General features: G+C 43.9%; 1 protein-coding gene across 2 annotated transcripts in view; it reads left to right on the top strand.

The window, feature by feature from the left end:
- The window catches only part of LOC119653028, a 330,936-nt gene that overhangs the window by 206,838 nt on the left and 99,915 nt on the right, over positions 1–24,183 (top strand). For both annotated transcript variants that reach the window (XM_038057473.1, XM_038057472.1), the window contains exon 4: positions 15,630–15,854. In XM_038057473.1, the coding sequence (XP_037913401.1) occupies positions 15,630–15,854 (225 nt within the window). The remainder of the gene's footprint in view (positions 1–15,629; positions 15,855–24,183) is intronic.

Genomic DNA, 24,183 nt, shown 5'->3' with positions numbered 1-24,183 from the left:
CCGTATGAACTGAAGCCAAGAGACGTCGAACGCCGTTTTTTCACGTGCGAACAACTGCTCCAACGACAAGAAAGGAAGGGTTTTCAGCATCGAATAGTTACTAGCGATGAAAAGTGGATCCATTACGATAATCCCAAGCGTCGGGCAACGTGGGGATACCCCGGCTATGCCTCATCATCAACGGCCAAAGCGAATATTCATGGTGAGAAGATCATGCTGTGTATATGGTGGGACTAGCAGGGTGTGGTATACTATGAGCTGCTAAAACCGAACGAAACGGTCACGGGCAAACTCTACCGACGTCAAATGATGCGTTTGAGCCGCGAACTCAAGAAAAAAACAGCCGCAATACCAGCAAAGGCATGATAAAGTTATTTTGCAACATGACAATGCTTGTCCACATGTTGCACAGCCCGTTGAAACATATCTGGAAACGTTGAAATGGGAAGTCCTACCCCACCCGCGGTACTCTCCAGACATTGCTCCTTCTGATTACTATTTGTTCCGGTCGATGCAGCATGGCCTGGCTGACCAGCACTTCTCCAATTACGACGAACTCAAAAAATGGCTCGATGAGTGGATAGCGGCCAAGCCGGCCAATTTTTGGCGCGATGGAAGAAAGTTGTCTATGCCTGTAACATGATCCAATCCCCAAGCATTACATAGTCATTTTGACAGACCAAGTGGTCGGACTGGATCACATCTTCAAATTCGAATGGTCGGGCTGGCAACGTCGGGCTCTGCTCTTGACAACTACTCGGTTGGCGCAGTGGGCCACGCGCTGCTAACTGCTAAGAGTGAAATCTACTTACACTACTTAACCGCCGCTGACTTCTGATGACGAAGATTCACCACCTGGGCCAAGGCATGGAGGATTTGGCCCTCCTCCAGCAACACTCAATCGCAAGAGTTCTTGTGCCCGATCTGAGTAAATGTGCACAGGTTTATGGCAGTTTGTGCGTGGCACTAACCTGTAAAGGACTACCGTCAGACTCGGCATACCCTATAATACTCATTGCTGAAGTTGCACTACAATGCGATTGGCCAAGCTGCGTACGCTAGGTCAACAATTCTTTGGATACCTCACAGAGATCTGATTGCAGGGTGCGGGAACTTCTGTAGGTCGTGTATTCTACGTGGTTCAGTGCAGAATCAGTGCTGATCTGACTAGTTTCTGCTCCTCTTATCTTCTCCACAGCAGTCATGGTTTTAGAAGTTCTCGGCAATGAAACGGGACAGCGCAGTGCTAATTAGGGCCATTGATACCAACCCTTTCGATTAATCGATATGGACGCAAGTGCAAAAAGCACTTGTATTTTCTGAAAAGAACTTAACTCTAGTTCTTGACACGACCTAGTGTTTTAATAAGCTGTTAACTACCATCTGTAGACTGCTAAAAACCATCCTCAGTTGCGAACTTAAAATTCGAATATCATGTTTATGAATCCTAATTAGAATTCCATAATCTACGTCATCAAACTTCCGCTAAAATCGACCGTGAAATCACCGGGTACTCTCCCGAATTCAATGACATGAGATCGATAAACGATAAAGGACACGCTCATCACGGCTTCACTCGATATTAGGGTCTTCCTTAAATATCGTAACCAGGTTTCAAGCAGTTGGAAATCAAATCCATCTGGGTATTCAGAGGAATATGAATGGTGATCAATAAAGCACTGCCTAAGCTGAGATTTTTGTATTGACTGAATTAACGCTGAAGTTAACAATTGTGAGCCACCAAGGTACTGTCAGGCTAACTTGAAAGCTGGAAAGTTTCAACCGTTCAGACAGTAATTAAGTGCAGCTGTACAAAAGTTTCCGTAAACAAGCGCTTCCCTAACTTTTGTCTAGTCAGTTCCAAAAGTGGACCGAGCTGCTGTACAAAGTTTTGTAGCAGAAACATAGGACGCCAAACACATCTACGAGCCATCTGTTTCTGGCGATATGCCTTGACTCCTGCTACAATTTCCCGAGAAGTTTACACTATTCCTCCACTGTTTTGCATCAAGTACCTTTACAGTGGCTTTGTCATCCTAGGATAGTGCTCCTTTTTTAGTGTGTTACCTACCTACTCTGATTTCTGCCTTCTCGTCAACACGTTCACGGGCATCTGGTCCATGGCATCTCATATTGGTGAAAGCTTGGACCGTACTCGTTGTCACAAAAGACCATTTCACTTCTTCCGCCAAAGGCAGCGTAAAGTACATGGACGACAAAAGGAAACAGTATCGGTGACGAAATGCTAATCTGGTCGACTCCGCTTTGGACTCCGAACTTCCAACTCGAGGCAACACATGACATTTTGCGCCGTCGACATATTTAGTGTCTCCAAAAAGCCATCCCCCGTTTATACTCTGGAAAACACCCTTGAGATCGTTGAAAAACAGGGTAATTGGTGCCCTTAACTCTGCACAATGACCCAAAGAGTGCTTGAACCAACCTGCTCCCTGTTAAGCTTTCGAGGTATTCCTTGTTTTAGGATGACGTTAGCTAATATATTGCCTACAGATTGAAACACACAAATATTACTCCAGTTATAGCACTTAACACGGGTACCTCTCCTCGAAATCTTAATGATCACGCCCCTGAATAAGAACTCAGGTTTCTAGAGATTGCAGGGGCTACGCGGAATAGTTCCACGGGGTAAGCGTCAGGGCTTCGCTTGGACATCGATTGATTTACGGCTATTAGCACGCTTTTTTATGATGATGTCACTTCCGAGCAAGAAAATTTTTCGCTGGTGAAACACAGACCACAGGTGCGTTGATTTCTTATTAGCGTGAATCCTCTTCTAACCGCTCCATTTCGGAATCCGCAAAGGCAGATTAGACGAAATAGCAAGAAGAGAAATAGCAAGAATTGAGAAGTCGATATTCGAAACGGAATACACGAACACTGTTCATCACTTGGATTCTCTACATATTGAAGTGGGGATTCACTTATTGGTCGGACACGTGCCTAATTAGGCAGGATCTCTCACGGGCTGCCCACAGAGGGAAGTTCTCCCTTCTTCGCAATGGTTCTTCGAGGGTGCAAAAGCCTTTGCTCAGCCATTTTCGGATGATCAAGGCGTAATAATTATCTATAAATTGAGGGGCACAGCACGTTGCCACTTCAGTGCAATTTCCCGTATAATCCACAGTTGGGGCCTTCATAACAGACTCACTGTGAATGCACGCAGGTGGTCAGCGGAGGATATACAGCTGCTACTTAGAAGCACCTCTCGACTGCAAACTTATATGGAAGCTTCAAATTCAGGAACAAGAATATCAGCAATCCAGCAAATTGCTCTGGGGCTGTAGGACTGCGATGGGTCAGATTTAGGCTCTGTATCCACAATGAATTCAATGGATGTATACATCCTAATTTGATGTGTACTTACTTTATTTGGTGGTTGAGACCGAACTTTGTTAAAATCAGGAAGCTGCTGTCGCAGATTTAAACTCTACGCCGCGTAAGATTAACTGGAGTAATAAGTACTACACCGACCGCGACTTTCGAAGCCATTCTAAACCTACTCCCATTTATTCGGGGATGAAACCGACAACAGCTAACGGCGCATATCGGCTTGGGCGAACTTGGAATTGGTAGAGATACATAACATTTTATTGCAGAAAAAAAATATTTGCCACATAAATAGTGGGGTCGCACCATTGAAATCTGCTCCGATAGTTCAGCAGCGTTAACGGCATTAAAAAGGAACATTATATGGAACCAGTTGGGGTGAAGTTGCCACCAGGTGCTGCTGAAACTCAGCCGACTGAACGAAACAGTCCTCATGTGGATACCTCGATCAGCGCTGATAATGCGGATTTTGACCGACTCGCTTCCCAAGGGCTTAATTCTGCAAGCATTTGGCATCCGGCGATTCACCATCAAGTCTGCTCGGAAGTGTGAAATTGAAAGAACTGCCCGAATGACGAAATTTGAATTCTCGCCGGCAGCGAGAGGAAGCAGTGTTGTTTTACTCCTTAAGAAAAAATACATGAAAATCCTAGTAAGACTTTTAAGGGAACACTGCTCCTTATACTACCACATGGAAAAATTTTAGGAGGTGGCCTCGGCCTCGGAAGTTTATTGCCACTTTCCCTGGGTAACTCGTGAAAACTGTTGATTTCAATGGCTTTCAGGTTGACTCCCTCCTTTCCGACCTTATTTCATTGACCGTGGCCCGCGCTTTGCGAAATCCATACTGCCGCTCCGATAGACCCCCCGCTAGGTCCATGAACGGAAGCAGCCTGTTAAATATCACCCTCGCCAACATTTTCCCCATAGTGTCTAAAAGACAGATAGGGCGATATGAAGAGGGTGGGTCAAGTGGTTTCTGGGGCTTCGATAGCATAACCATCCGCTGTCTTTTTCATTGGATGGAAACACTCACGATTCCAATGTGCTTATGAACTATACGAGCCTGATTGTAGCAGCCAACTTCAGGGCTTTGTTTGAATTTCCACCCAATTCCGGAGCTTTATTATCCCTAATTCTTTCACAAATCTCTCGTAGTTCCTTCTTGGTCATGGTCATGGTCTTGGGCATTAAGGAGGCATTTTCTTGAACCGTTGGCTGAGATCCACTTCCTTGCCGTAGCGGGAAAAAGATAGCGATTATTATTATAACAAGAGTCGCAGGCACATCACTGACCAAATGGTTAAAAATTCTCATTAGAAATGCAGATATCCTTAATTACTTTGAAAGCTCTGATATTGCAGATAACAAAAATAACACATCAGGCCTTCCATTGCATTTTTTCCTTTCGAGCACAGTTTCCATTCCAGTAAACCCGTCTCCTGAATCACCAAAAAAGCAACCATGCATTTTTCCACCTGTTGCTTTAAGAGTGTTAGGATGAAACTTGATTGTCCGATTAAGTTAAGTAGGAAAATATGCAAACGTCGGAATGGATTTTAACTGCCAAAACAATGAGCAAGAATTTTAGTTAAAGAACATCATCGACGCTTAATATGTATGTAATATCAACAAGGCCACTTCAGAAAATTTCCTATAGCTTCTTACAGAAATTTTATTGGATGAGTATCGCCCACGTCAGCTGGGAAATATCTCTTCATCCTTCGGTGTTAGATTAAGTTAGGAGAAGCTTTCGCAGAAATAGGAAACAATTCTCCTTGATTTGGATTACTTTCGGATTATCTATTGAGCCCTCTCACCTTGTTGCCTGTTAAATAGACTTATCTCCAGTATCTGCTTCAAAAGAATATCTGGTCGATTGTGTGCTTCCTGTTCACTTGTTTTTGTGATATAGGGCATCATCAAAGGATTTTTCTCATATTTTTCCTATTCGTTTTTCAATGTAGCAGTGCTTTAGTTTCATTACCATCACACTTAACTCTGTGCAAATGATTAGCCTGCAGCAGTGGGACAGCACTAAGATGAAGATAAAGATCCATGACTGAGTGCGCAGCGAGATCGCGAGGCTGGCGCTCACCCGACTGCTCGCTTGGTTACGGTGATATCCTTTCAATGGTTATGGACGTGACGTGACGTGACGTTTGTAGCATGCACACAGTAAGCATACCTCAGGATATTTAACTCCTGGAATTTTTCAAGCTCTCCTACTCACTCTGGTTATTTTGTACTCTAGGAAACCATTCATATTAAAATCAAGAGACCCTTTTCACTCCCAAGAGATAGGTCATGCTGAGCCCTGATAATCCGCTGTCCGCAAAATCCACAGAAACCCTCAAACTTTTCTTGAAACTCCAAAGAAAAAACCGACAACACTATTTCCCCCCCTTTTCCCGAAAATCTGCGAAGAAAAGGCGTCACGGCGAAAAAACAATGGGCTGATTTCTATGTGAAAGTTAATTCCGGTGGCGAATTAATTACTTCACGCTAAGCCCCCAAGGAATTAAGTTGTCTAATAATTTTTGCCTCTGTAACATCCAGTCGGCATCTTGTTCATCGCCCATAGCCTTCAGCCTCTAATTCGAGTTTATTTATTTAAATGGTCATGACCCAAATATGTATTTTCCATGACAGAATGGTATAGGAGTCCCAGTGATAAGGGAAGATATAGTGTCATACAGACTAACGAATATTGTTCCAGATGGAGATTGTGTGGTTTGCAGAGGGGTGGCAAGATGAGTATAATTAGTGAATGGAGTAATATTATCAATTCTTTCCATCTTGTATTGTTTGTATTATAATAATTGGAGAGGAAATTTATCCAGATTGTTGGAGGAAAAATGGGTGTTGTCAGTGTTATGCTTTAGGTTCGTTATCTATTAGGATTTTTATATAATAAACATTATCGGAGTCAATTGCATTAAAGGGCTTTGAGAATAAGTTAAAACTTCTTGAAGAAAATTATAGCAGCTGAGGATCAAGCTATAACACTGTAGCTCGAGAAGGTGTCAATGAAATGGCGCAACTAGAATGATGAGAGATTAGGTGACTTTTTATTCAATATCCAGGATCTAATTAGGTCATCAATCCGTATCTTTCACATTAGAGGAGAGACATTTTGGTGAAACTAAGGATTATACCTGAGCAGACAGCGCGACCGCTGGAGGAGTAGAGCGGTAGCTTCTCAATCTGGTTGCCCTAGGTTCGAATCCCAGGTGTCATGGATGTTTATGTTCGTCTTGTGATTGTCTCGCTACCACTTGCATTAAATGCCATGGTCATAAAACTGAAGCACAGTATCACTAAAAGCAGGTTGACTGCTTGGGTCCAATGTATCCCATAAAGGTGTCAACAGAAGGCATACAACACTTAGGTAGTTTGTGCTAGGGTTGTTGTCCCATGTTGGGCGCTTTTAATATTTAGTATTTATTGTCCCCTGTTTGAATATAATAGTCAACTTACAAATAAAAATAAATCAACCCTTTCTTTGGCGCAACTGCAAACTACATATCTTTCAAATTTCTAACTCTGAAACAAATACAGGCCTTCCTTGTTCAAATGCGGTGGAGTTGTAGCACTGAGCGCGCCTCTCTAGAACAGGATGATTCCTCAAACAAAAAACGTAAAACGATTTTTAGAGTTTTGCTTCTGTTTAGTGCAAGGTTGAAACCTTTGAAGATTACCGTTGGGTGCCGCCAAACGATTATTTGGCTTTCTTACCCACTGTAGCCTCCTCTCTATCTTTTCATTTTCCGCGCGGGATTGAACGCAGGGTTCGATCAAAATTCATCTTCTAATCCAGTCCACGTTCATTGTCTTTACTCATTATTTTATCGTTTTTTCGGCTTTACTCCATCTCCCCTTCCACTTCACCATACTTCCCATGATGGTTTGATGTGTTAAGTGCTCCAAGTTGTACTCTCTAATGTGGGCGTTTTGAACTGCAAATCACAAGCATTGAAATAAAACATGTTCTGCATCCTTTGCAGTGTTCAGGCACTTTGGCTAATTTGGTGAATCGTCATGACCAAACCGAGGTATGTTTGATAACCTCCGTGTCGATTCACAAACTACATGGCGTCGCTCAATCCATCTGGCAATATCTCATATGATTCTCCGGGACCAGCAGCAACCTCCTGGATAGTTCCACCAGTGAGGACATTTATGCTTGATCATAAAGACGTAGTCCTTTCTTTCTCCTGTCTCCATCAGAATATCAATTGGGATCATCCCTACCATGCCCTCTGCTTGAACGCAGGCTGAGAATGCATGGTTTATGTTCGCTCTTTAATGTTTGTATGGCCGGTACTTTCTCTTCGAGGAGGCGCGCAAAAACAGTCACTCTAATGTCCTCTGCGAGACCGGTGGTAGACCATGCTACCGCAGGATCCATCGTCAGTACTCTGCTATACATAATTATCCAAAGGAGTGGACTAAGGATAGATCCTTATGGGACGCCACATATTGTTCGATATGATTTCGGTCCTTCATTAAAATTACAGAGCAAAAATTACTCTTCAGAGGGACCACCTTTCTTTTCGATAATCGGATAATCTGATAGCATTTAGAAGGACCGATGGTTCACCCAAAGGTCTATTTCGCTTCGGAATAAGTATTAGCTTCTACCTCTTCCATTGGGTGCATTTACTGCACATATCTAGCGCTATTTTCACAGCTGTTTGAAGAGCTTTATTGGGTATGCTATTTTGCATTTTCTAGGAGCACTTTCTTCGTTACCATTAGAAGAAACATTAAAAGTACTCACATTTTGTAGAATGGTTCGTCACTATTCGTGTGGCAGATTAGGGCAAGTAGTCGGTGAGAGCGTTTGCCTTTAATTTTCGACATTATTAATTTTGCAGACATCACTCCATAGATCCGAGTCGGTTTCCTTACATAGGTGCTTATGTTTAAGTTTGACGTTTTACTTTTTATAAAATCTACACACATTTTTTCCTTTGCCTCTTTGGGTTGTCCATGTCGTTATTCGTATCCAGGTCGGTTCCTATTTCGCTAAATGCATTTTCCAACCTTGCTGGAGTCCCAAACGACTTCATAGTTCCACCAAGAATTTAGTACTTATGTCCGGGAACAATACACTTTAGAATGGGTGCATCACATGCTCGCTGTCATTTTTCGGCTTAACAGCTATGTTTCCTTCCAACTTGGTATTTTTTAGTAGAACTGTTTCAAAATTTGCGCGTCAAACTTGCTGATTGCCCATTTAATACGAGTAGCTGCCCTCTGGGACATATTCTTCTCTGAGATGCCACTGAGGATGCTCAGCTAAAATGTCGCAAACAAATGTGACATCTGTTAACGCAACCCTTCTTGGGAAAGTGTTGATGCATCCAGTGTTTGCCACCAAAAGGTTCAGACCAAAAATAGTTATCTGTCTTCCTTTCGTCATTGGGAAGTGGGAACGTTCAAAATCTCTCTCACTCACTGCACCCATTCCTTCTATTCTGCTCCTGAGGCTAGATCAATTCTTAACTTTGGCTCATTGTGGAACTCCCCCTTTCTTATTTTCTTAATAGAATGGTTCACCTGGAGGTTTACCAGCTTTAGGCAAGAGGTGTGCCGTTCAGACTCCGGGCTCTACATTCGCCTTTTTTACCGCAGGTCTCCATCATCAGCTCATTCATTGGCTCTGTTGACTGCCAAACTTGCTGTTGCATTCATAGGTCACTTAAGCTGTCAATGCCCCTCCTTGAAGGAGGAATAACGTTTGGATAATTTGAAGGGTAGGGCACGTGATCTGCCGAGATGAACGACTTTTGAATTATTCCACCATAATTCTATAGGCACTCTCTCCGGTTTTACATTCGCCTCCAAGTAGAGCGTTTTGAAATATTCTTGTTTGCTCTGCTCTGTTACTGCGGAAAGTCAGATATAATTTATTCTTTTTGGTTCCCCGAAAACTTCGAAATTCATTCACTTATCTTCTTTAAATCCAGTAAATGATCCCGACTGACTGACTGATCTAGGGTATCCCGTTTGGTCACCATACACCCATATTTTTATTCCGCTTGTCGAATCTGTGGTTCACACACTACCTTCAAGCTTTCTGTAGGGTTCGCTTATGGCAGCTATCTCAATTTGTCAAGTTGTCAACGTGAGTAAATCGTCGCCGAGCCTGCCATGTTTAAGGTTTATTTAAATTAATTTCATTTTTTCATTGGAGGCGTTAGAGTTTCTAAATTCCAGGCACTTACCACTTCCGAAAATATACGGCTTTTACCGGTGCTCCGTTCCTTCGAATAAAAAGCAGCACTTGAGGTTTCTACTGCACATCTTCTGTTGCGTGCTTTAGTGTCACTAGAGTCACCTGTGACACTTTTAGAACAGCAAGTTTTCACAAATTCATAGGGTTTTTTCTTCCCCCTGCGCCCTGTTATAAAGGACCCTAATGGCTCTCAACATTTTTTTGATGGCGTGGTGAATATTATGCTTGTCCTTGATAAACCCGGGCAGCTCCGAACTTCCTAAAAAGAGGTTTTTCGAGACTCCTTTTCATAAGCATTATTCAGCATATTTTTTAGCATAGAAATGTAACGTACTGAATTGAAGTCCTTCTCTGTCCTACCGTAGTTAGCTCAAATTTGAATAATCAGCCAATACCACCGCTTTGGTGCTGCTCCTGTCAGTCACAATATTCCTGTGAGGAAATACGACAATAGCTGCTTGTTTTCCCGATCCATTTTGTAATATTAAGAGCCAACCTTTGACGCCACCTATTTGTAATATTCCACAGTAGTCGCTTGTGGTCATTCTGACATGTCCTCTGCAAAAGAGAATTCGGTAGTCAAGCAACGCGCCTTTGATTTGTTGCTAATTTTCGGAATTGAACACTAATGCGGTACGACGCCTACCAGAAATGACTGCGCTTTCGAGTTAGTTACTTTCGGAAAAGTCATTGACCATTTTAATTATTAACCTCCTTGTCGTGTTCATCCAGCAGGAAGGTTAATATAATATTGGATCCCTTGGCCCTATAAACTTTTGTAAGAATATCAATTCCTGCTTTACCCACTGGGGGGAATACCATATATGCATCCTTTAGAGAAGCCATGAAGGTTCTTGCGGATTGGCTTCCTTCTTACTACCAGTTTTAGACTTTTACTGGAAATGTTACCCAAGCCTTGATTCTTATTGTACTCGATCCTCCTCCAGGATACCCGACCCCGATATGGCGACCTGTTTGGGTAAAATCTGCATTTGGTTTCTGCTCCTTTCATGATGGGAGAGTGGGTAGAATCGCTTCAAAAAGATGGGGATAGGATACCTGTGACGGTCGAACCTCAGAAGATTATGTCGTCGTTTTCGCATAGGTTTTTTTAAAATAATTCCCCCTGCTTGTAAGCTTTCTTCAAGCTGCCTCGCAAGTACTTATACGTGACTTACCGTCACATAATATAGCATCCTTGCAGAAAAGCACGCGCTCCCGGTCCTGTTATTTTATCATCCCATCAAAAATTAAATGAGGATGCACGATTCCGTAGACTACATAACGATGAAATCTATGAGCAATACCATTACCGTCAGCTTTTGGATAAAATCCGGCTCAATAGGTTATGGTGGGCGGGTCACTTAATCCGTATGGATGAGGAGGATCCAGCCCGGAAAGTCTATAAGGGCAATATCTATGATAGAAAAAGAAGACGAGGCAAACCCTGCCTGAGGTGGAGCGATGGCGTAGGCCAGGACGCCAGACAGCTTTTAGGGATATCGAATTGGTGGACCTCGGCGCAAAATCGGGATGTCTGGAGTTCCCTATTAAGGCAGGCCTAGACCGGATACCGGTTGTTGCGCCGTTGATGATGAAGAAGAACTTTTACAGTCGATGCGATCTCCCACGTAATTCGGAAGTGGTCATATAAATACCATTCGACCACGGTCGCGCCCGGAAAAGTAAACATCTCCGTTATTTATCACCACATAGGATAGAAGTTATTCGCTTGATCACTTCGTCCCATATCGGCAAAGGACTTGGCTGTTGGGGTCATATCCTTCCTGCTCTCATCATGCAGGAGGATATCTTCAATAGCTCGGGTTACTTCTTATAAAATGGAAGATCTATGAAGGGTCGTTTTCCCTCCAAATAAGTTTCTGCTTCATTTAGTCACACCAAAATATATATCCAATATCAGATACCGGAGTGTGTACCCACTGCACTCCCTCTCATCTGTACGAACTGATGCGGTCGATAGATGATCCGAACGTGTCAATTAATAATTTACGAAGGATATACCTTACCTTACTGCTATAACTAGAAGCAATGAAACCGTCAAGCTTTACTAAGGTCGTAAGAGCTTTGTTGTGTCAGCAACTTCTAGGGAGTAGCAAACGCAAAGTGAACTCTACAGTCAGACTCCATCGCAGAATACCGATAGGTGACTTGATATTCCGCAACACCCAGCGTTTATCATCTCATGGTAAAGTTATGGTTTTCGCTAGAAATGTGTTTGCCTACATATTTAAGTCCCTTGGTTTATCAAATAAGGAGCGTGGAGATTTCACAAACTATTGGAATGGTACTTGGTAGGCATTACTGGTCGCACTCAAGAACGCAATTACCACTGTGGTGCGTCGTTTTGATCCCAAAATCTCCTAAGACCATGACCATTGTGGGGAGACTAAGGAGCACAGAATCCATATGGTTCAGATAATCGAGGCTATCAAGTAACGTTAATGAAGGATAGTCATTCCATCAGCCTGCAAATAGAGATCTGTTTGAGGTCCCCAAAGAATTTCTTACGAAGTATTTCCAACCTAGGCTCTAGTGATCGCAAAGGAAGTGCATGAGGGTTTCACCCTGCTCTTTGTAACTTCAGCAATATGAATCGCAGCGTATAACGAGTTTGGTGACATGGTATAGGTCAGCCTTGCGTGCAGACTACCGTAATCCAATTTATATCTGATGCAACTGACCGGGTTTTATTGTATGGGGCCATACCCCCATTGACTTGGCCATTTGGGGTGAGCGGAAATCATACTGTGTGAGTTGACTCTCACCTTCATAATCGTTAATAGGAGCGCCGTCTGACCAGTTCACAGGCCCACTTATTCCTCTTTATGTTCCTATAACCGGGAATTCTTAGGAGGATGACTTCCTCCCTGCTAGCTAGGCTGGGACTCTATAAGTTTTGCAAGACCCTACGACTCGGCTACCCTGTAAGGAAGCTCTTGCACAGATCCTACAGACAACCTTTAACCCTCCCTGAAGAATACTATTTCGCAACCTTACAACACGTCGCAGGTCTCCGACAATGGCGTACTTGAAAAGCCTAGCCTGCTGGGAATGCTCAGAGTTTCTGAGCTAAGAGTGACTATGTACATGCAAAGGGCCATCCTCGGCCTTTGTCCTCATGAAGGCGCTATATAATTCTTCTTAACTCTTAGTTATAGTTGTCTTCACTATCCGTTGAATGTTATTCATCATTATCAACCAATCAATCATTATCAATGAAGAGATGGCACTACCCTGGGATATCTCTCTACTCACAGTTCCAATCAAGTGGTTACCGTTCAGATCAGATTGGATTATCATCGTTCTTAGCATGGATGCTATGCAATGCATAAGCCATCGCTCCAACCGTATTCGGGTGATAGCTTTGGTACTAACCTTGTTGAATGCCCTCCTTATATCCAGTAAGGCAGTTAAGGTATATTGCCAATTGTGTAGCAACCGCCCATCTATTCTAATCAACTCGTGATCGGTTTCAGTGGATTTCCTTTTCGGTAGGCCTGCTGAGATTCAGAGGATGACATCCTCTTCATGATCATTCTGAAGGCGATGTTCAGAAGACGTTCAGGGGTCTGTAACACGAACTATGTGAGACTGATCGCCAAAATTCGTGGCCGTGCCTGTCCGTTTCCAGTATGAAATCCACCAGAGGGCATCTCCAGCAGCGCGGTACATATTGGAACAAAATATTGCTCCAGTAAATGTCTGTGCTGGCGAAGTAATGCGTCCAAACTAGAAGCTGCAACTTTTCTACTTTGTAAAAAAGGATGGACTTCTATATTTCTTGACCAGAATCTTACTGTCTCGCAGAGTCCAGTCAACCCGTTAATGAAGGAGGGCGATCACACCCAAGTCTTGCCGTGTCTAACCGGAGGTTATCTGGTACTATGGGAACCGAAGTGCCCTCTGAGTGCTTATGTTCCCGGAGAATTCCTGGAGGATATGCTCTCGACTTGGTTATTCGTGATTGGTGTTTGTGGTTGTGCTCATATCGCGAGCAGGGCTCCTTCAGGAGCAACTCGAACGCCGTAGCCCTTAGCTTCGGTAGACGTATAAGATGAGCCTGGCATCCACTGGTATGAATGATAAACCTAAACTCGGTATAAACCAGTACCGCTGAACTGATAGTGGCGAGGCTCTAATAGTAGTCTCCAAATCCACCAGCCTTTCAACATATTGGATTTCCTCGCTGCTAGGCTAGACGTCAAATATTGTAATTCTTCTCGTGAAACTGATCGGCCTTGAGCCATGTAAATCGAGAATATATGTATATACGTTCTCCGTTCCCTCCTAGTTTGCCCATGGGTGGGTGGCTTAGACTTTGGCCCGGATTCAGAAAAGCCGCACATAAGAATACATATCCTAGTTTTGTTTCGATTAGTGTCTCTTGTGCTAAGAAATTATATATTTACTTCGGATTCCTTTGATGGTCAGACTCCTCTGACTCAGGGTTCATGTATCAGTGTCATGTTGATCTCTTCTTCATGGAGGAAGAGCAGCAGATATCCTGATGAGGACTTCATTTTGGGTGCCTGACTCAAAACCGCATTATATAGTCTCACTGTTCGAAAATTATACATGTATTCGAGCCTTTGGCTTGGTATTCGAACCTGAGCAAGTTGTGCCGATTTTCGACAACTTGCTTTTATTCATTTATCTTCATGTCTTCGAGGTTAGCTATGTTTTAGCGTGGTGGGTGATGTGGTCTGCAAGAACTCTTGCTGAACTACTTGCATTAATATTGTGCCGAAACTCCTCCCATAAAGCACCTCAACAAGCTCATCCAGCAATATCTATCAAGTGAATATACCAACCCATTTAGTAGATACCAAGTTCTGTAACCGTTCGTCACGTTCAGAATACCAAATCTATTTAACTTCAATTGAGCATTATCTTCCATTCTTAAAAGAGGTCACGTTTCGCCATTTATATCTCACCACGTATGGTGTACCGAGCATATTCCTACCCAACTGGATTAAATTCCAGCTCCTTATATTATCCTTGACTTGCAGCATTGACCCGAAATATGGTATATGTGACGCCGCAAGAGAACCAGCCCTTACAGCCGGGCTCCTACCAAAAGCGCATCAAAAGGCAAACCACAGAAAGGAGCGAGCAATTTTTTCTGAAACTTCATTACAAGCACATTTTTCCTCTATTCAATGTGCGGAGTATCTGCAATCATGCCCTGAATATGTTCTTGCTATAATTTTTTATTTCAACAATGTCATCGCACATCCACAAGGAGTACAAACTCAACGGCGGGGCCGTACTTTGTGACATTCATCTGAGGCACCTTCATATAAAGAAATATAATTTGGTCGTCTGTCGGTGGCTGGTCCTGAATTCTCTCCCGTAAAGAATTTATTTGTATGGGAGAGAAATTCAGCAATCATCGTTACTTCTTCCTCTTTTAGTTCGACGTGAGAGAAGTCATGGTAGTGGCTGCCAAGAAAAGATGAAACGCTTTCGCAAACATAAAGATTCTGACACGTTCCTTGCTCTGATATGAATAATACAAGATGACAGAAATTGTCTTATTTTTAATATGTGGGCTTGCATCAAGCAAGCGAAAGTGGGCTTGGGAGGGTGTCGGGGGCTAAAATCGTTCAACGTGCACCAGAATCAAGGTAAAGAGAAAAGGTCAAGGTTTGATACCAGGTGTCACATATTTGGCATTGACAGATATGGCCAAGGAAAATGTGAAGCTCCGGCGATATTAGAGCCCTTTTCTACTCGGTCATTCCAAAACTCTTTACTATCTTTACTATTTACGTTTACTCAAGTGCAAAACATAAGTATCTTTTCCATACAAGCACTGTCTGAATTTCTAGATAATTTAATGAACATTTGCAAACAAGTTCCAAGAAACCACTTTACTTATCGAGAAAATCGAATTCGTGTTTGAGAGACTTCCTGGTCCCTTTAGTTTAAATTTGAACGTTACATCCTTGCTTCCCATACTCCCAAAACATCCATCACGACTTCTAATCCTCTTTCTTTTTATCTATTGCAGGTGATGCAGGAGCAACCGGTCCAGGACTCGGAACGTCATCGTCATCAACCGACGGAATACACAACATTCCAAACGACTCGCCTGAAGATAAACCAATTCCAGCAATTTTGTACATTCACGGTGAATCGTACGAATGGAACTCAGGAAATCCCTACGATGGGTCAGTCCTGGCTGCACATGGGAATGTGATTGTCGTGACTATAAATTTTCGATTAGGTGTTTTAGGTAAGATATCCGATTTGAATTTTCCACTTCGGACCAGGTGAAGAGGATTCACACGAAACACTTTCAGATTCTGTAAGGGATGGTCGTTGTATTTATCGCCGGAGTAAATGGTACCCTTACAATAAAGTCTAATGGCGGAACTTACTATCGATTGGGACCATTTTCATCAATTCTCAGTTAGGGAACAGTTTGTGGAACTTTGGTCGATAACTGTTTTTGTATTTGGAAGTTTATTGTTCTGAATCCATCCTTTGAAGAGCTGTTAATACTGTCTTATTTGGGGAAGTCCCTTTGTTTGCATTTCGCAATTAATCCGAGGATGAGTACGAAGCATGTTGTGTTATCAGTTAATGTCCACTTATAAATAACGATGCAATGGCCAAAGTATTTATACGCCAACCTATGAATTTTCGTTCCCGAGGTTCGAAACTCGGATACTTGCGTTTCACTTCATGATTGCCCTGCTTTTCTGAGTGAAGTTCCAGAGAATTAAGCCATTATCAAAAAATACAGAAGGGTTTTAATCATCAGAAGGGCTCTGGTACCTCGAGTGGTATTTCTGCTCTCTTCCCTTTTAGCTCATCTAGAGTATCCAGACTTCGTTCTACAAGTTCTTTTGGATCCTTTGCATAGACCAGGTATTCCCAGCCTCTACGCATCTTCTGCAACTCCGAGACTTCTATCTCAAATCAATGATGAAATTGCATCTCAACTGTATGCTGATATACCGCTCCTACAACTACAGTTGCTTGTGTATTGTCGCGCATTTGCGGCTGTTAGGTAAGAAGGTGTCCTTAACGCACTGTACGCGAGGAACCAGTGAAACTTTTTCTGACCATTTAATGAATACCAACAGAGCGGCGACACTCATCGAAGGGTGGCATACCACCTTATCAGTGCATTCACCTGGGGTTACCAACACCTCTGAGCCTACCCGTATATGGAGGAGCATCTTCCAGATGAATTCGTTGAGTTCCCTTTGTTTTCGCATGACACCTAATGCCCTTTCATATCTGCTGAGTTATGCTGAGAGGCATGGTTTTACAAGAAAGTATGGCCTGGTTACTAAATACGAGCTGACACATTTGATGTACTTAGACGACATCAATATTTATGCTGGTGCTGATGAACACCTTAGAAGTCTATTGCGAATAGTAGACATGTTCAACCATCGTATTCGGAAGGAATTTGGTTTAGACCCTCATGCCGGAAAGAGCATTGGTTGGTGACCTCCATATCCAAGCTATGACCGAGCCAGACACAACATCATCGCCACGTCGCAAAAGATAGACGAGTCCCCTGCATGCGGCTGTTTGTAAATCAGATAGCAACCTAAATCCACTTAATTAGAAGGATCGATCTTTCAATCATCTGAGTGGTTTGAAATCACACCAAGAGCGGATCAATAAATGGAATTCAAAAACAGACATTTGCCGATTAGCATTTGTCGAACCGATGGCTGTGTTCTGGGGAACTCTTTGCTGAGACGGGAGATGCATCTATGCTATTCAGGACGGCGTCGTCGCCACCCGAGCATATAAAAAACTCATAATGGATGCAACAATCAATGCTGAATGTATTGTTTAGCGTTAAAGACTTTGGACTATTTCTTTTCTGGCTGCACTGTAATGGCACGGATGGTATACGCGAACACTAATATTGTCAGCTACTGGTCTTGCGCCCAAATCTCTCACGCTTCCCTTGATGTTCTGGGACTCTCACACAGTTTGGGTCAAACCATGAAGAAGGACACCATTCTCAACGGATTCTTCCATTAACCATCGGCCATTACCACCAGAGCCTCTTTATCTTTTAAGTAGGTAGGTTCAGTCAGGCACAAATGCTTGGCACTCAGTGTTAGTGTTAGGTAAAATCCGGGGTCTGCCAAGATAAATAACATCGTCAAGGGATTTCGCACTGCAGCAACCGAACAACAGAAATATAGTGCCTCTTTACTAGTTACAGTATACCTATAAACTGTAGTATGTCATTTAAACCTATAACCAACAAAAACTTTATTATGTTCCCTACTTCCAAGTGTTTCAACTTGGCATCTGGTAATAAGTATTCTCCCAGGTGCCTGAACCTACTTAGCATCAGTAGCGGATATTGTCTCAGAACATGTGTGGAGGTTTCATCACATTTCTCACAGAGCGTCCGTATATATCCCTAGCTTCCCCTGTTGATAGTTTAGCCCGCAGTGGCCAGTGTTTATTCCCACTATGATCATGAGGCTCTTCTTGTTGAAGTTTAAAGAATCCCATGAGCACCCTAGGCTGTCCCATTTCTGGTAAGTTCGCCCAGTAAAGTAAAGCGTAGTCAATCTATTAAGGCATTCCCACACCAGTTTGGAATTTACCTAATTTAATAGTCGCTTGGCTCAGTATCGGAGTTCGAACGCGTCACGCCCACCATCACTCGCAGCGGTGAGTAAAGCCTTCAAATCAGTCACCAAGGTCTTAATACGTCCTTTCAGCATGTGGCCGACGATCTGTGCAGCAACCGAGCAAAGAACATTTTCGATGGTGGCTCAATGCTCATCGATATTCTCAGCAGCGTTACTCGATAGATCCGCCGCTCAAGTTCTCCCACTGCCTGAGAGAACGGGCGCACGCAACATTTAAGCAAACGTAAGTGACCATCGTATGGTGATCCCTTTCGAGGCCGATGTCAGCGCCTCTCTTGTTACGTTCATCCATAAGAGAGCTCCTAAATCTACTACTAAATCACGAAGTAGTCGATGTGATTGCTCGTACGGCGGCGATTAGTTAAAACCCAACTGACGTTATGGCAGGCTCTGTGTTCAAATAACGTACCACCAATGACGGGCTGGTAAAAGCTGCAGAAATTCACAAACCTCCCACGGTCGCTAAGACCGTGCTTCCCCATCACATGGCTGAACAAGGTATTGTCAGATTCTACCTTGGCATTCAGGTCACCCATCTCGATCACAATGTCTCCGTTAGGACGTCTCCCTTGAACCGCATTTAATCGCTCCTTCTCCATAACATCCGAAGTCTCCACTGGTGTGATATTGTGATACTTCTTAACCTAGACCGAAATTATTCAGTTAGAAGTCTGTCAGAAACCGGCTCCCAGGTTAAGAAAGCGCTTTGCGGTTGCCGAACCCGACACCGGATTCCCTTCTGCTACCACTTGCCTCTCCAGAGTACAAAAGCACATTGCTGGAAGAGGGAGAGGAGTACTCTCGAGAGTCCCACCATCTTATTTCGCTTAGGCCTAGAATGTTCAGTTTATATGGCTGGAATTCCCGCTCAAGTTTGAGAAAATGAGCGTTCTGAGGACACTCACTTCCGTTGTCGAGGAACGTGCGCGCATTCTAGAAACCAATCATAATCCATTTTCGATAGCCAAAGGTTGTTGCGTGTTGTCCGTCGTTATTCGAAGCGCTGTTAACGTTTTGGTAGCAATAAAGCTTGAAAATTTGAAGGTTGCTAGCCCATAAATTGTTCCGAAAAACACCGAAATAAAATAACTAGTCGCTTGAACCAGCTAACATATCTAATGCTAAATCCCGGCTTTCACCCCTAACCTACCATTGATTTCTTCCCTTGTTTTTGGGGTAGGGGGCTTGAGTACGCATTGAGTGTTAAACTCCTGTCGGACATCCGACTAAGCGCCTTACCTTACCATCAGAGAACTATAATAGTTAGAACCATTTGACACCTTACGGAACCTCCAAATCAGGGAATTCTCTTTACCAACGGAAGGGCTGAAAATGGGAAATTGTGAGTTCAAAGGCCCTTTGCCATAGGATCCCTTCAGTGTTTGGGGACCATCCTGAGTGGCCTAATGACCAATAGTGGAGAGCTATTCCAAAAACCTAAAAAAAATGGCGAAATTGACCGTGATGCTCCGTCCGCGCAAATATTGAAGCTCCATCGAATTGTTCCGTTGACACGTGCTTGCACGCTTCTGTTTTAGCCAATTTCGTAAATGTCGGCGGGTCTTTTGAGCAATTGGATCACTCATATGTTATTTTACAAAAATGCACGTGCCCTTTTCGATGTGTGGGTCTGGACCGGATCCTGAAAAATAAACAAAATGAGATTCCCTCGAGGCAAACGAATGGCCAAAGTGTCAGCTAGACTGGAATGAAGAAAAAATAATAGCTCTCCCCTCTTGGTCGTCTCCGGGCACCTATATCTCATATTAGTCGTTACGCTTCTTCGCCGAAGGAATTTGAACGTAAGCCGCAACACGGTTTCATTCGTCAGCAATGCTCAGAATCTCTCTGACAATACCGTCTGGCCAAAACTTCTCTCTATCTTTAGTAACTTGCTGACGGATCCCATTCAACCTACAAAATGAAAGAAAGGTGTGATTGGCATCGTTTAATCTTGGCAATGGAGACGACTCCCTCGGTTACCAATGTAGTAGGCAGATACCACCTGTAAATCTTGTCACCTCTGCATTTGCGCAAAGAGCCAAATCATCAGCCTAAACCTCCGCGCGATAGATCAGAATAAACTAATTTCATGCTGCTCAAGGAAGCTCAACTTTGAGTTGAACGTCAGTCCACGGAACTTAACCGTTCGTTTTTCCATTATAATCATCTCGCCGAACGATATTGGACGCAGAGTTTCTCGTTTTAGTGAAGATGATTGCTTCGGTTTTCTTTTTAACGAAACTAGTTGACACCTTCCACTGGCAAGGTTGATGCGTTACATGAGTTCCAAGTTTGCCGGAAAGCCCCAAAATTCATAACTGAGTCCTCATAGGTCCCATCCCATTCAACGAGCTTTTCTTTCATTTGTCGCTCTACAGTATCCCTTTTTAGCTGGTATATACCATACAATCCTGGTGAATGCTACCTACCAGTTGTTTCGACGTTTTGTCAGACGGCGGGACTTATAATCATTCCCTAGCAGCGCACAGAAATTGGGCCGTCCAGGGTCTATATAAAATTGTCTTGGTTGTCATTGACCCGCAAACCCAACCCTCCCCAAGCTAAACGTGTCTTCCGGTGTGAATTTTTTAGGAGCTTTGCCCAATCTCTCCATGTTCGCCTTGGTTACGTTTCATTCCCAGTCTAACCCAAACATAATGCACTCCTTCATAATTAAAATAGCATCTTCTGGAGCATCAAGCCTGCATCGAAAGTGTACCTAGAAGTAAACATGGGGAAGGATAGTAACGAAAAGGACGAAGTTCAGCGATGCATAATGATGGCCAACATACATACTCAGTCCTACCGATAATGAAATGTAAAAGATTGCATAGGGAAAATAAGATCCGAATTTACAAGACCATATTACGGCCGATGCTACTATACCACCGTGAAGCATGGATTCTAACGCAGGCGTTAGAGACGTCCATCGACATATTCAAACGTAAAGTTCTACCTTAAATGCTTGAACCGGTAAAAGATGAAGTTGATTGGCGAATTAGATGCAACCATAAGTTGTACCAGCTCTGTGACGACCATGCGGCATCGGTGGTCGCGTAGAGCGAATGGGCGCAAGAGAATGCCTAACAGGGTATTCAATGGAGCAACCGAAGGACGCTGTCCAATCGGAAAGCCTCGCAAAAGGTGGGAGGACTCCATGGGCGAGGCCAGTAAAAAGCTGTTGAAATTTTCAAACTTTAGGACGCAGTCGAATGGCCAAGATCGCTGAAGGAAGTCTATACTGAAGGCTTGGCCGATTTGTCCTGTGGTCTTGTCGTTGAGATTATGTGGTGCTTTATTCGGTGACATGCCATTGTTGACTCCGGCCAGGTGAATTATTTCCGGAAACTTCAGTAGAGTGTCATCATACGGGGTTCTTTTAGTAACTGTTCTCGTGATTGGTATTATACATTCTACCACCGCTTCTTAGCAGGTAAACTGAGTTGTTGAATCTTAGGAACAATCATCCTGGAGAGGTGATTCTTTTTCCTTTTCTTCAGCCTTTGTCCCGTTCACACGTTCACACGTTCGTCTCCATTACCGCAAGACGCAGTGCATGGTCTTTTATAGTCAGCCAACACTCAGAACCATAGAGAGCGACAGGACGGACGACATTGCGGCAAGTTTTAGATTTGAGACGTTTCTTTTTCCATATTAGAGCTGTAGTACTTTCTTGTCAGTCAGATGGTGTTCTACCTTCCTGAATAACCCGATTAAAGAATTCACTGAGGTACAGTGCTGGGTCCCAGCTATTCGCTTTCCAGTGCTCAGATGCGATGTTGTCATGTCCTGTTGCTTTCCCCGATTTCATTCGTTTTATTGCTTCCTCGACTTCACTTGCGCTGACAGTTACGTCACCGGGCTTAACGTGTGTACCTGTCTCGTGGATTTAATCCCACGGTGTTTTTAAGACGCGGATTGACTTTGTGATCACAATCAGAGCCCCGCCGCAGCAAGGCACGACGGTACTAGTCTATACCGAGTGCTTGACTCAGCATTCATACTGGTGGATGCAAGACCACCCTGGGACCCGAAGGCCTCTGCTCGATTGAACTCAACCGCAGCCCCCATGAAGCTCCCACTAGGGGCCCAACCGCAAACAACCGAGCTGAACGCACATACAACAGGAGTTCACCTGAAGTATGTGAATTCAGGGGCTATCCCGGTTCCCATGGCCCGAGTATACCCCCGGTAAGGTTTCATGACTATTGCCACTTCAGATGAGTCCCCGTACAGACTCGGGTCTGATCGCCCTAATTAAGCCTTTGGAACATTCGCCTACTGCATCAAGGCCGGCAAGCCAATGCAGTACAGCGTCTCCCGGTGCAACCACTATGTAGGTTCTCCTCGGCCACTTGGTTTTGGTTCGGTGACAGGGTTGCCGCCCCGTCTTCCTCCACGCCACCTCTGAGAACCAATTGCGCTGACAGGTGGAACCGCTCCAAATGTCAGCAATGAGTGTATAAGTGGAGGAGGAACAAACTCTTCAGCGCCATCATCGCCGAAGTACCATTCTTGTCATTAATGCAACAGAAGTCTTTGATATCCTGTGTGCGTTCGTTTCGGCCTTTGGCAAATCGATACCGCGGGCCAGTACGTTCCTCACGCTGTTTTATGGGTGGCCTCATTCGCAAGACGGCAATCAACAGCCGATGTTGACGTGCGATGGTCTCATAGGGAACATCTTTGCTACCAGTGAGAGTGGTAAAATGTCGCCGTCTTATGAGAATATAGTCGATTTGCGTTTTACTGTTCCCACTATAAAATGTAGAAAGATGAGACAATCGTTTGATGAACCATGTATTCATAAGTACAAGGTCATGGGTGTCCGCAAAATCAATTACATGCTCACCACCCTCATTGTGCGCTCCGAACCCCTTTTCCCCAGGGCACCTGTTACCGTCTGCCTTTTCACCCACATGACCATTAAGGTCGCCGGCAATGATGATATAGTCGTCAGCAGGCACGTGAGAAGTCTTTTCATCGAGAAGTTGCCAGAAGGTATCTTTCTCGGCATCAGGTCGGCCTATCTGTGGTGTGTATGCGGTGAAGAAGTGAACAGTGCGATCAGCTGATAAAATGGCGAGCTTCATCAGCTGGTCATCAAATCGTTCGACTTCTTTAATGGCATCACCGAGACCCTCTGAGATGGAAATGCCAACACCGTATTGAGTGTATAGGCTACCAAAATAGAGAAGCTTATAGCCATTTTTACCGCGTTCGCGTTCTATGTTACAGCTCTTGACACCAGACCTTCGGGTTTCCTGCACAGCGCAGATATCAATGCGTCTTTTCCGAAAGGTTCTTGCGAGTTCCTCGGTCTTACCAGTTACGGTGCCAACATTAAGCGTGCAGACACGTATTTGTTATGCTCCGACTAACTTACTTACGTCCCGAGGCCGTCCATGCGGCAAGAACCCTTGCCCATTTCTCGACAGGATCGGGACCCGTCCTGCCGCATAAACTGAGGGACACGCACTGGTATTTTTCCGAGGCTTCTTACTCGATCCGATCATGCTGTTTCTAACGACATTGGATGCATTTTCTTGGGCGGGCTGTCGCAGGACCTGTCACCGAGAGAGAGATCAGGGAGGATTTAGTATAGTGAAATAACTCCAACTATATTTTATTTATTTTTTTCCCTGATCTCAGCATTTTATTTTTGTTTTAATGAGAATAGTGCATCAAACCCTCCTAATCTGCCAGGGCTTGGGACAAGTATAGTATGTTGTCGAATATAAACAGGTGCCATGAAATGAGGTGAGTTTTCCCAAGTTGCAGTTACACAGCCTCGTGTCTTCCAGTGATACCAACATATATCGTAGGGGGGAAACTGTTGGGCCTGGACTGCGACTGACGATCGTGAGCGAGAGTGCTTGCGTTTGCATCCCAAAGACTTCACGGTGTGAGACTCCGCAA

This window comes from Hermetia illucens, chromosome 3, assembly GCF_905115235.1.
Source record: "Hermetia illucens chromosome 3, iHerIll2.2.curated.20191125, whole genome shotgun sequence".
NCBI lineage: Eukaryota > Metazoa > Arthropoda > Insecta > Diptera > Stratiomyidae > Hermetia > Hermetia illucens.
Note: the sequence above shows the minus strand (reverse complement) of the source record. Positions and strands in the feature narration are given on the sequence as shown.